At 44.4% G+C, this 13,335-nt stretch overlaps 1 protein-coding gene across 1 annotated transcript; it reads right to left on the bottom strand.

Annotated features, from left to right (window-relative positions):
- Window positions 1–1,079: 1,079 nt before the first annotated feature.
- Window positions 1,080–11,342, bottom strand: LOC308161971 (guanine nucleotide-binding protein subunit alpha-15-like; the record flags this gene model as incomplete). The annotated part of the gene is made up of 6 exons (XM_080536052.1): window positions 1,080–1,298; window positions 2,095–2,224; window positions 3,639–3,767; window positions 4,580–4,734; window positions 5,613–5,797; window positions 11,192–11,342. 6 exons carry the CDS (start codon window positions 11,340–11,342, stop codon window positions 1,080–1,082), a joined length of 969 nt encoding a protein of 322 aa, XP_080392178.1.
- Window positions 11,343–13,335: the final 1,993 nt, after the last annotated feature.

The following is a 13,335-nucleotide window of genomic DNA, read 5'->3' on the forward strand; positions in this document are numbered from 1 at the left end:
AAGAAAAATTAGACAGTATATGCCATTTTAGTATATGGCATTTTCGCTTTTATCCAAGGCGACTTACATTGTAGTGAGTGCATACATCTTTCAGTATATATGGTCCCAGTGGACCAGTGTTGTTGTCGTTTTTTTAAATGAAATGATGATATCGTATTACGCAACCGCCTAGTCATCATAACATTATCCACCATAATGACTGTATGTCGAAAGCTCAAACGATAACGATAATGTCAAATGCCCAGTAACGACCTACTACAGGATATTAATAATTTGACAAGACAACCCGTAGACACTTCCGAGCCATGCAAAGAAGAGCAGTGTATATCTGCGGTTGCCATGGGTAACAGGGTGAGATGAGGTGCGTGGCGGAGCAGAGCTGAGGTGTCAGGGAAGCTGGAGACGAGGGAGGTCTCGCTACCTTCCACATCTGTGCAGGCAGATCATTAGCCCGCCACACACCCACGCCACACACCTGGAAGTGACACTGTTTATCAATCACCTTCAGAACCTGACGAAGACTCCCCCCCCCCCCCCTGCATGGGAACATTCTAATTGATGAAAAGAAAAGAAAACATTTAGTTTGTCGGTAACGCTTGTAAGGCTTGTAAGGTGAAGTATTCGTTAAAGTCCCCCTGATGACCGCCACTCACAGGAGAGAGAAGAAAGAAAAAACAGCTCTAGGCTCTGAAATGAGTTTCTAAATGACTTTTTGGAATGTCAGGGTTGTTTACTATTTTCTGGCTATTTTCTGGGGGGGAGGGGAGGGGCGGGGAGGGGGAGGACAACGACGATGACAGTAGCTACATCTCAACATCGAAATCAGCCTGAGAGAAGAAAAAAAACGGAATGATTGGGGCTCACTCAATGTGTTTCACATCAGGGGAGGCTGGAGGAGGCAGAAATTGGACGACAGGCTTCTTTGTAAATGACAGGCTTCGTTGTAAACGCACAGGACAGAATGTAATGTCGATACCGTTCCTCATTTTCATTCCTTGCATTACAATGAGCCCCGTCTTCCAACTTCTTCTACCTCCACCAGCCTCCACGGATTCACATTCATCATCACACCGACACTGTTATCTCTCCCGACGAGGACAGGAACAGCGGTGCCCTTTACCGGCCGGGCGCCTGGCGTCCGTACCTGTGAATTCTCGGAAGTACTTCTGCAGATCTGACGTCTGGATCTTATCAGCCAGGATGTCCATCTTGTTGAGGAAGAGGATGATGGAAGTGCTGTGAAACCAGTTGGAGTGGATGGTGGTGTAGAACAGCGCCAGGCTCTCCTCCATGCGGTTCTGAGAGGGGGAGGGGAGGGTGAGATAAGGACGGGGGGGGACGGGGGGGGCAGGCGAGGGGGGTGGGGAGGGGGGCAGTGGGCACAGAGGAGGTTAATGAATTTAGAGGGAGACTAAAAAGTGTAGCGAAGAGATAAACAGCTTAGCGAGCTCTGGTGGTTGGTGTGTGTGTGTGTGTGTGTGTGTGTGTGTGTGTGTGCGTGTATGTGGGGGGGGGAGGCCAGATTGGTCTATGGCAGCAGCACATGTGATATGCAACAGTGAAACCTGTTGGTGGTTAGGAATGGATATATGAGACCCTGCGGTGAGGGATGTTTGAGACCCTGCGATGAGATACAAATATTTCATGAAATAAACCCTAAGGGCCAAAGATGAGAAAGGACAGACAGACAGACAGACAGGCAGACACACAGGCAGACAGGCAGACAGAAAGAAAGACAGACATGCAAACAGACAGCAGACAGACATGCAAACAGACAGACAAAGACAGACAGAGAGATACAGACAGACAGACAGAGACAGACAGAGACAGACAGAGATAGACAGACAGACAGACAGACAGGCAGACAGGCAGACCGGCAGACAGACAGAGACAGACAGAGAGATACAGACAGAAAGACAGACAGACAGAGACAAACAGACAGACAGACAGGCAGGCAGGCAGACAGACAGAGACAGACAAAGAGATACAGACAGACAGACAGACAGACAGACAGACAGAGACAAACAGACAGACAGAGACAAACAGCCAGCCAGACAGACAAACAGACAAACAGACAGACAGACAGAAGCTCACGTCGGTGTCTCTCTCCTCCAGGACCTGGTCATACTCGCTGAGGGAGGCCAGGAAGATGAGGGACGTGACGTTCTCAAAACAATGGATCCACTTCCTCCTCTCTGACTTCTGTCCTCCTACGTCCACAATCCTGAGAGGGGGGAGAGAGAGAGAGGGGGGGAGAGGAGGGGGGGGGAGAGAGAGGGGGGGGGAAGAGAGAGAGAGGGAGGGGGGGGGAAGAGAGGGAGAGAGGGGGGAGAGAGAGAGAGAGTGGGGGGAGAGAGAGAGAGAGAGAGAGAGAGAGAGAGAGAGAGAGAGAGAGAGAGGGGGGGAAAGAGAGGGGGGGGGGAGAGAGAGAGGGGGGGAGAGAGAGAGGGGGGGGGGAGAGAGAGAGGGGGAGAGAGGGGGGGGAGAGAGAGAGAAAGAGAGAGAGAGAGAGAGGGGGAGAGAGAGGGGGGGGAGAGAGAGAGAGAGGGAGAGAGTTTAGATGTGCACTTTGGATATTTAACATGTGTTATAACAACACACACACACACACACACACACACACAGACACACACAGCGCGATGCCCTTCATCAATAAGGTGTTTGTAGAGCTTGTGGATGGCAGGGCCCCTGTCTGGATGAGACAGCTGGTCAGGTTTCCTAATGAGCTGGAGCTCTCTCTGGACGTGTAGCTAACACTGTGAGAGAAGCTGCCATATCCCCAGAAAACACTGCTCCTCTCCCCTCTCTCTCTCCTCTCTCTCTCTCTCCTCTCTCTCTCTCTCTCTCTCTCTCCTCTCTCTCTCTCCTCTCTCTCTCTCTCTCTCTCTCTCTCTCCTATTTCTCCTGCCTGCCTCATTTCAAGTCCTCATGCAAATGAATCACAAAGTGCAAAAAAGCCTTAATTGCCACGCCGATCGTTTATTCCATCATGTATCCTGTTCAGGGCTGTGGAGGATTGATTGCAGAGAGGGATCGGCAGTCCAACCATTCATAAGAGGGACAGAGGAATAAGACAGAAAACCTGAACACAGCTGGACCTTCCAAAGTCATAAAAACGTGGGCCGCAGAACGAACAATTTTGATTGCACAAAAACAATGTGTGTTCAAAGCAGGCAAGGGGCAGACAATATCTCTGAGAGCCTGCAGAGTATTTCACAGTCCTACCGCCCGAGCACTGGTGAACTGGGAACAAGTCGGCAACCGACCAAATGTTTGGACTTTTATTCTGAAAAATGTAAATACTGTAAATGTCAATGTTGTTGAAAATCAATGACACACTCGCTAGTCAAGCCAAAATATTGCAATGCAGTGGATTAGGTGAATAATCCCCACTACTACCTAGTTAACAATAACACTGCTTTATATTGTTAGCAGGCTCACAAAACAAGCTGTGTTAACTGGCTTGACTAGCGAGTGTGTCATTGATTTTTCAACAACGTTGAAATGTATTTACATTTTTCAGAATAAAAGCCTGAACATGGTCAGTTGCCGACTTGTTCCCCCTTTCACCCGCTGCCATCACATATATTGTCCCCTTGATGTTTGACTGATATGAGTGAGTGTGCAGCGGTGTCTACCTGAGTGTGATGGCTTTGATGTTGAAGGAGTAGTCATGGATGCCGGTGGTGGGGTATCGAACCCGCAGCACGTCCTGAGCTGTGGGGATGTAGTTTGGACTGGATATACGGTCCAGGTTAGTCATGTAGCTGGAGAGAGAGAGAGAGAGAGAGAAAGAACATGCTAAATTGGTGATACAATTACAGTGCTATTCTAGTAGCGATACAGTATGACATGGCACGCGTCGTTCGGCCATCAGATGCCTGATCAGAATGAACTGAGCTGAGAAATGAAACCAAGAGGGATAGAGAACTTGTATCAGACAACTTGTCATTTATAGAATGTTGCCTGACATGTTGACTGGCTGTATGTATGTTTCTGAGAGAGAGAGAGAGAGAGAGAGAGAGAGAGAGAGAGAGAGAGAGAGAGAGAGAGAGAGAGAGAGAGAGAGAGAGAGAGAGAGAGAGAGAGAGAGAGAGAGAGAGAGAGAGAGAGAGAGAGAGAGAGAGAGAGAGAGAGAGAGAGAGAGAGAGAGAGATGAGAGAGAGAGAGGAGAGAGAGAGAGAGAGAGAGAGAGAGAGAGAGAGGAGGAGAGAGAGAGAGAGACAGGAAGACATTGCGGTAACTGAGCTGTGTTTTTCATTCATATAGTATTCTGGTGGTACTGTGATTCTGTGATTTGACGGCTAAGAGGAGGAAGTATAAAAGTAAGTTTGAGATGTGTTCTGTATGAACTGAATGGTGCCTGACAACAAGATGGTTGTTTGTGTTGCTAGAACCTTCTATGGTCGAAAGGTTTCAACATGGCTGAGAGCTGAATCTATAGATATTAGTTGGGATCTAGCTCCCTCCAGTGGGGATGGTGGATTCGGCAGTTGATAAGGAAAATATCCGAAAGCTATAACTTTGTACCTGATACAAATCCCTCCGTAAAAACGCTTAATAAAGTAGTGGTACTCACTATTCTGTGGAGTCCAGCAGCTGGTACTCGCTGCGGCGACAGTAGCAGGCTCTGATACCTGAGTCAGCCCACAGGCGCCGGATGGCCTCCACATATCCTCGGTCCAGCTGGATGACTTGCATCAACTCCACATCCTGCACCCACTTAGCATACATCTGAGGACAGGAGACAGTCTCAGCCATATGTCCATACTACTACTACTACTACTACTACTACTACTATACTACTACTGCTACTGCTACTGCTGCTACTACTACTACTACTACTACTACTACTACTACTACTACTACTACTACTACTACTACTACTACTACTACTACCACCACTACTCACCATACCGCTACTTCTACTACATCTGAGGGCAGGAGACAGTCTCAGCCATATGTCCATACTACTACTACTACTACTACTACTACTACTACTACTACTACTACTACTACTACTACTACTACTACTACTACTACTACTACTACTACTACTACTACTACTACTGTTACTACTACTATACTACTACTGCTACTGCTGCTACTGCTACTACTACTACTACTACTACTACTACCACTACTACTACTACTACTACTACTATACTACTACTGCTACTACTACTACTACTACTACTACTACTACTACTACTACTACTACTACTGTTACTACTACTACTACTATACTACTACTGCTACCGCTACTACTACTACTACTACTACTACTACTACTACTACTACTACTACTACTACTACTACTACTACTACTACTACTACTACTTCTACTACTACCACCACTACTACCACTACTACCACTACTACTACTACTACTACTACTACTACTACTACTACTACTACTACTACTACTACTACTACTACTACTACTACTATACTACTACTAGTCTACTACTACTACTACCCATTATATATTATTTTGCTCTCTCTCTCCGTTTCCATTGACCAGTGTAAGAGGTCAGTATATCATATTATTATCATTATGATCAATATTACATAGAGAATGGACCGAGAACAGAGAACAGCTGTCAGCTGACCTCGTTCTCTGGGTTGGAGTAGGGGATCCTGAGGTTGGCCATGGCCCCTGTCATAGCCTTCACAGCTGTGAAGATGTTCTGGAAGATGAGTTTGGAGAAGGCCCGTCTCTCCTCCTCAGAGAAGCCCTTCCCATGGATGATCCTCATCTGTCTGATGAAGGTGGTCTTGCCGCTCTCACCCGTACCTGAGGACACAGAGCCCAGCGTGGATGGAGAACAGTTAAGAGAGGGGGGGATCATGAACACATGTACAGTAGATCATGTACTGTATGGTACAGCCCTCTTACAGTCCTCTCTTGATCCTTGTCCTTACTATGCAAACTCCTCTGGTTTCTCTATAACACTCGGATTATCTTCCTTTGTTTTTGTCTTGTTATGTTTTTGATATCGCCCTTGTTTTTTTGTTGCTGTTTCAATATGTTTATTGGGAAGCATATATAGACATTGCACAAATTACTTATGCTCCAATTACTTATGCTTTCACATATGAAAAATACTAAACATGACAAATGTAAGTATCAACATATGTAAGTATCAACATATAACAACAACAACAACAACAACAACAACAACAACAAGCGATACTAGTCAGGGAAAAACAGGAACAAAAAATGATCTAAACTCATTGTACCCTTACCCCACTAGCATAGGCGGATCATGAAAAAATGGGCCCCTGGGCCTGGACGTGTAGAAAGGCCCCCCCCCCCTCCCCAGCGCAAACACATTTTTTTTTTTTTTTTTTTTTTTTTTTTGAGCGCAAGTAAACACAATGCCAACAGCATATAAGACAGCCTACGTTCACCTGCATCTCAACAGGTTTTACAGCGGAGGAACACTCAAAGCCAACAGCACAATAACTAGAAAAAAATCACCTGTATTTCAACGACACAGGATTTACAACACAGGCATGCCACACTCAATTGAAGCCAACAACAGTACATGTACAGTAACAAAATACACCGCTTTCAAACAAAAACAATTGGCAACACTATGGTGTCATATATAGCAACCACAGGATGGCTTTATAAGACTAAATTAATCCTAAAATAGTCTTACCTTATGCAATGCATTTTTTCCTGGCTCTGCTTCGTGCAAAATCATCCACGATATCATCAAAGTCCAGTGATTTGGTCAGTTCGCTCTCAATTGCCATGAGAGAAAGAGCCTTGAGACGGTGTTGCGTCATTTTAGTCCGCAGTTCGTTTTTAATCCTGGACAGCACAGAGAATGACCGCTCCCCTTCGCAATTGGTTACAGGCAGAGTAAAAAATAGCTGCAGCGCAACATAAACATTTGGAAACATAGATTGCAGGCCACGATCGATAATTACGCGGAGTAGTCCTTGTGGGCTTTTATCCTCTTCAGCCTTAATAAAAGATCTGAGCTGAATTAGTTCATCGGCTAAACTGACATCTAGGTCAGATGGGTATGCAGATGCCAGAACTTTTGCCTTCTCAATGAGTGAGGCATTGGACTCATTGGATTTGACATAGAAAAGCACATTGAACAAACTGCACAGGTGTCCGTAGGCCTCCAGACGGTGTCCGAGGCTCTGAATAAGCGTGTCGATGGCAACATTGAAGGTCTCTATCTGAAACTTGCGTCTTCCATCAAGCTCAATATCCTGCTCTCCATTCTCGTCAGCAAAAGTATTGCGTCTCTTTCTGCGATGGCTATCATGTCTGTAAGTCTGGCTGACACCCGGTATACTCAGAGCTGCGCTTTCAAAACTGTCAAAAAGGTCTCTTTGTGCAGCCACAAAATCACGCAACGATTCAAGTGCCCTAACTGCGGTTAAAAGGGCTATATTTCTTTGCTGCAAAATAGCGCTGGTTGCTTGAAATCTTGATAATATGGTATCCCAAAACTTGGCCAAGAACGCCATTTCCAACCTATCCAATTGCGCACAGAGCCCAGCTGCTTCAGAGCGCGTGGCCCTATTTTCCATCTGATCCGTAGACAAAGTCCGAAGCTTCTCTTGTATCTTTTCATAATTTTGCCACAGTGCTTTCGTTGAGTCAGCACGGCAACTCCAGCGTGTAGAGGAGAGAGATTTAAGTGTTAAACTTATGGGCATATTTGAATCCCCAAATACTGTGGCCCAGCGATGTGTGGAGGCGGAGGTGAACGCATATAGAGACTGCAACAAGTCAAAATATTTGCCAACTAGATCGCTACAGGCATCAATACTGTTGACACCGACCAGATTCAAAGAATGGGCAGCACAGGGGACATAGTGAATAAGTGGATTCCTCTTCTTTAGATGTGCCTGCAATCCATTGTATTTTCCAGACATATTACTGGCATTATCATACGACTGTCCACGGCAGTTTTCTATATCAAGTCCAAGATCATGCACCATTGAGACAACACAGTGTGCTAAGCTTTCCCCTGTGTGACTGGTGATGGGTTCAAATCCTAGAAAGCGTTCCACTACATGGCCTGTTTTGCTCACAAATCTGAATATAAAGGTAAGCTGATCTACATGGGATAAATCGGGCGTCGAGTCGACTATTACAGAGAAATACTTAGCATCATGTAATTCCTTTGTAATGGCTTGTTTAGTTTTCTCTCCCATTAGTTCTATAAATTGTTCGCAAATTGTTGAGGATAAATATGAAACACTGCCCCTTCCCTTTTGTCCAAACTTTCTTATATGCTCAGCCAAGAACGGGTCATATTGTGACAACAATTCTAAGATGCCCAAGTAGTTTCCATTGTGTGGGGAATCTAGCAATTCATCATGCCCCCTAAATGCGTGACCCCTCTCCCCTAAGAACTTGATGACGGAGACAACTCTCCTAAGCACCTCTCTCCAATATTGCCTCTCTCCATCGATTTGCTTCATAAGGTCGGCGTCCACGGTGGCACATGTGATTCTCTGATGCAGGGCAAGCATGCAGGCATGATGTTCTTCACTTCTCTCGTGCTCGCTGATTCGCTCTGGGTGTTTCCAGTCACAATAGCCAGTAACGAATGCATGTGACTTAGTGGACAACAGCTTGCATGCAAAACAATAAATATTTCCTGTGGATGGGGAATACGTAATCCACTCTCTATCAACCACTTGGCCATTGGGCAAAATGCATTTCAGCTGTTCATTTGTTAAAACTCTGGATTTGCCACCAATCCCACTATCCCTTACAGACGCTAGATAATGTGCACGCCGATTCTGGAACACTTTAACTCCTCTGTCAATTAGAACCGCCTTGGCCCGCTTACTTTGAGTGATCTCCCACAAAGCTGGGTCAGTTACGGTTTCAAACCAAGCCTCGCTCTCCTCTCTTTGAGTAGTCTGTAACTGATCCTCCGTGTTAGCAGGCGGCGGAGGCGACACGCGTTGCCGTTTGGCCTCTTGAGCACCGGCCTGCTCCTCTTCCTCACTCGCCAGCACCAACAGTTGCCCTGGTGGTGCAGCATTCGCACTAGCACTAGCAGTGCTGCTGACTGGCTCTGGCTGTTGCTCATCTCCCACGGTGGGCTCGTCAGCCTCCCCCGCAACCCTAATGTTGTTCTCTTCATTTGTTGTAATATTCTTGAAAAAATTTGAAATTCGAGGAACATGATGTAAAATATCAGATTGTTTTGCTTCTTTTGCTTTTTTTATCTTTCGTTTAGCTGCTCCACTTAATGTGTGACGGTGCTCCATTTTACCTGTGCGTTGTCAGTCTCAAGTTCTTTGTTAATGACATTGACCTCGTGACCACGTGACATTGACCTCGTGACCTGTCCCCCAGTACACAAAGTGACAGCGCCCTCTAGTGTCTAGTTTCTATAGCCTACTCATTAATCCAATGGGAATGTAGCCTGTATTCGCATTAGAATCTGAGTAGGCTATAGAAACTATGTAGCCCACACAAGCTTCTCTTTTTTTGCAAGACGTGGGCCCCTATAAAATTGTTCAAAATAGTATATTCAAAAGTATATTCAAAATATTTTTTTTACGTTCATATAAGGAATCTCATTTGTCCCAGTTACAGTAGGACATTTTCTACCGGCATCCCTGCGACAAGAAATGCAAAGGGCCCCCTGATCTCTGGGGCCCCTGGGCCTGGGCCCGGTAGGCCCGTTCAGTAATATGTCTTTGCCCACTAGCCCATCCACACCTCCCCGCCCATCCCAACCACTTGATCTCTCAACTACCCAAGTACACCTCGCCCCCATCCCACCCAAGCACCCCACCCATCCCAACCCTGCAGAGAAGTAGACACCTTTTGTCACCTCCAACCCTGGTTAAGTCCAAGGTCCCACTTCCCACTTATTGACCAAACAATACCTTTTTCAGGTACGTGGCTGAGGTTTCCCCTAAATAAAGTGTCCTTTACTGTAATCTACTGACGCCTCGCCAGCATTAGGAGATAACTGAAAACCACAGAACATTTGCGCTCACTATCTTATCAAAACATCCCATGTTTCACACTGTTTGTGTTTCAAGCTATGATTTACTATCAGCAAACTGTAGCAGCCCTGAGGTGAATGCCAGAGAGGAAGCTACTATTATTCCAGTAAGAAATACAGTAAATCCTTCAGGAAGTAGTGAGCCTTGTGACTGACAGATATGAACCAACCTTTATAGAAGATGGGTAAATATAGACCAACCTCAAAGAACGAAGTAGGGTAAATATAGACCGTTGGTCAAAGAAGTAGGGTAAATATAGACCATCGTCATAGAAGTAGGGCAAAGCTGCACCATGACACTGGTTTTGGATCAGCGTAGCATGTTAACTCTGGTGGTTACGGTTAGGATTTAGGGAGGGCTAGTTGGTCCTGGATCTGTAACTATAGGGCAACCTCACTCTGAAGTCAGGATGAGTCAGTTTACAGTGATACGTAGGTTGTGACTTACTATATACACTGTTCTCCCTCTTGACTATCGTTCTGTCCACTTCCAGAGCGTAGGCTATGCCATGTTTGACTTGTCCTGTCCTGTCCTGCAGAATTCCCTTCACATTGGCCCTGGGCAGAGAGGCCAGGATTACCCGATGACCACAAATCGTATGATCGAAAGTGTGAAAAACATTTATTGTGTGTTTCTTTGAATCGTGGAGGTTTATTGTAGGCTATGCCTAGACCACTCTCACTCTCTCTCTCACTCTCTCTCTCTCACTCTCTCTCTCTCTCTCTCTCTCTCCCTCTCTCTCTCACTCTCCCTACCTCTCTCTCTCTCTCTCTCTCTCATTCTTCACATTGTAACATGTTGCCACATGCTTGAAATGTTTCTCTTTGTAGGCTATTGATAAAAATAAAAAAAAAAGCTTATATCCAGTCCTGGTCAGGGGTTTACTGTATTTAGTAAGTGCATGTTATTTACAAATGTATAAATTGCTTTTTTATCTGACTTATGAAAACCAAACCAGTGGCATGTTGTTGATCAAAATGTCTAAATACATTGCTTGTGTGTCAGCATTGATGAAAAGTGGCGACCACCCATCATTGCCCAGCTCTACTTATTCTGAACACTTTCAAATGACTTTCTAAAACCCAAAGAACTTCTCAACCCAGCTTCTCCAAGCACAGGTGCAATGTCAATGTGGTGTGGTGAGAGATCAAGTCCATTATGAGGGACAAAAGCTACTGACCGAGTAAGAGCACTTTGATTTCCTTTTGCTCTCTCTTTTTCTGCTCTCGCAGTATCTTCTTGATTTGTTCGTCCACAAAAAGGTTCTTCCTCTCTTCATCGGTCATAAAACAAACGCAGGTCCGTTTGCACCATCGCCAGCAGCCCGCCATGACGCTCCGCTGAAAGAGATGTGTTCATAAATACTCAATTACAGGGCTGCCAAGTTTCATAAAAACTTTGGAGTGAGATTTTTTGCCGGTGAAGCGACGCAAAACTGAGCACGTTTGGCAGCAGCGGCCCGTCTCTCCCACTCAATTATTATTATTATTATTATTATTATTATTATTATTATTATTTTTGCTTGTTTCCTACAATTTTACATCATAATAAACCAGCAAAAGAAATGAAAACAATTGGAAAATTGTATAAAACTAGACAAATTCAGACAGTAATACAAATATATTATATTTATTATCATCTATCTATTAGGTCTCTAGGCCTGATAGTTGTTAGCATGTTAGTCAGCGTGCGAGTCTTAAAGCCGTCCATTTGCCTATAGGCCTTTTTTGTTTAAATGTTAAGTTAATTTGACCTATTTCATCAGGACATTACAAAGAAGAACACTGTCTTTGTCATCTGCGGAAATTCATAGGTGTGTTTTCTTTAATGTCAGTGATCATGATCGTGACCATTGTACAATGTAAACACCAACAATGCAATATTGCGCATTTACATTTTACACCCTGATTGGAAAAGACAAATACGTGTGGAAAAATATCCAAATGCCGATCCATTTGACTAGCCTAACCTACTTTACTAATTCATTTTTACCGTTACAGTAAACTCACCGGATATTTTTAAACAATAATCCAGACTCTCAAGTCCAATAAACAAACAAGGAAGTCAAGTAAAAACAAACATCTTTGAAAAGGGAAAACATTTACCTTGAATTTGTCACACGCCTTGTAAATAAGCAGATCCCCCAGACTTGCTTTGCGATATGTGATCCATTCTCTTAGCGCGTCGGTAATTCGTTTACCTGCGTGAAAGTTTCGTTGTACGGTAAATCCGTTTGAACAGTTTAAAAAAAAACTTTGGGACTCAAACAAATAAACCTGCTTCTTCTTGTGATCGTATGTAAGTTACGTCTTCAGTTGAATATGCAGGGCATGTATTTGGGTGAAACACACTCTCTCTCTGCTCTGTCAATGGAATGCGCCCTGAGTGATCGGACTGCCCTGCGCTGGGATAGAGTTTCGATGGGAGTCCATCCTTCTCTGGGCCTGGCTGCTGCATTTACATTTACTGCCACCATACTTTCAACGCTTCATGTTTCACATAGAGCCTTAGAATAGAAAAGGTTACAACTAGAGGATGATAAACAAACCCTGAAAGGTTTAATGAATGAATGAATGAATGAATGAATGAATGAATGGTCTTTATTGTCATTGATATAGTACAGGTACCATACAACGAAATTTGGGAGGGGGGGCTCCCCTGGTGCTATGAAAAAAAAAAACTAAAAACAAGAAGGGAAAGGAGCTGGTTTACATAAATAAAGGCTATGTACACTATCCACTATACTATACTATACAAATAAAACACTGTGCTGTACTCTATGCTATGCTATACCTATTCTAACATGTCCTATCTCTGAACCTTATGTACCCGAGGGTTGTCATATTGCACATAGTGTTATTGCACATTCATTTAAAGTGTCGCAGTTTGCAGGTTTGAAATGTTCACAGTTGTGTTTCAGTATTGCACTTGATTTCAATCTAGTAGCTGCCATCAAATTGTCTAGATTGTCCAGGGCCTAGAACCTAGGTCTTTGCTGTGTTCAGGGCCTGAATGGCCCTGGGGTAGAAGCTGAGCTTCAGTCTGTTTGTCCTTGCGAACATGGTCCTGAACCATTAATTCAATACATGGTAAATCAAAACAATGAACAAATGGGCATATGGTAATTTTTCTTCTAAATCTGATAACTTCTAATATTGATAAAACTGTGTTTTGGACTAGGTCATTCATATTTGTCCTTTTCCCAACTTTTCAGTCAAACTCATAAGCACAGCATCAATAGACACTATGAATAATCCTATATGTATTTGTACAGTACAGCAATGAGGGCCTCCTCAACAGGTATTTGTAACTCCTCTCCTCTCT

Source organism: Nansenia antarctica (assembly GCF_963989245.1).
Source record: "Nansenia antarctica genome assembly, chromosome: 7".
Taxonomy (NCBI): domain Eukaryota; kingdom Metazoa; phylum Chordata; class Actinopteri; order Argentiniformes; family Microstomatidae; genus Nansenia; species Nansenia antarctica.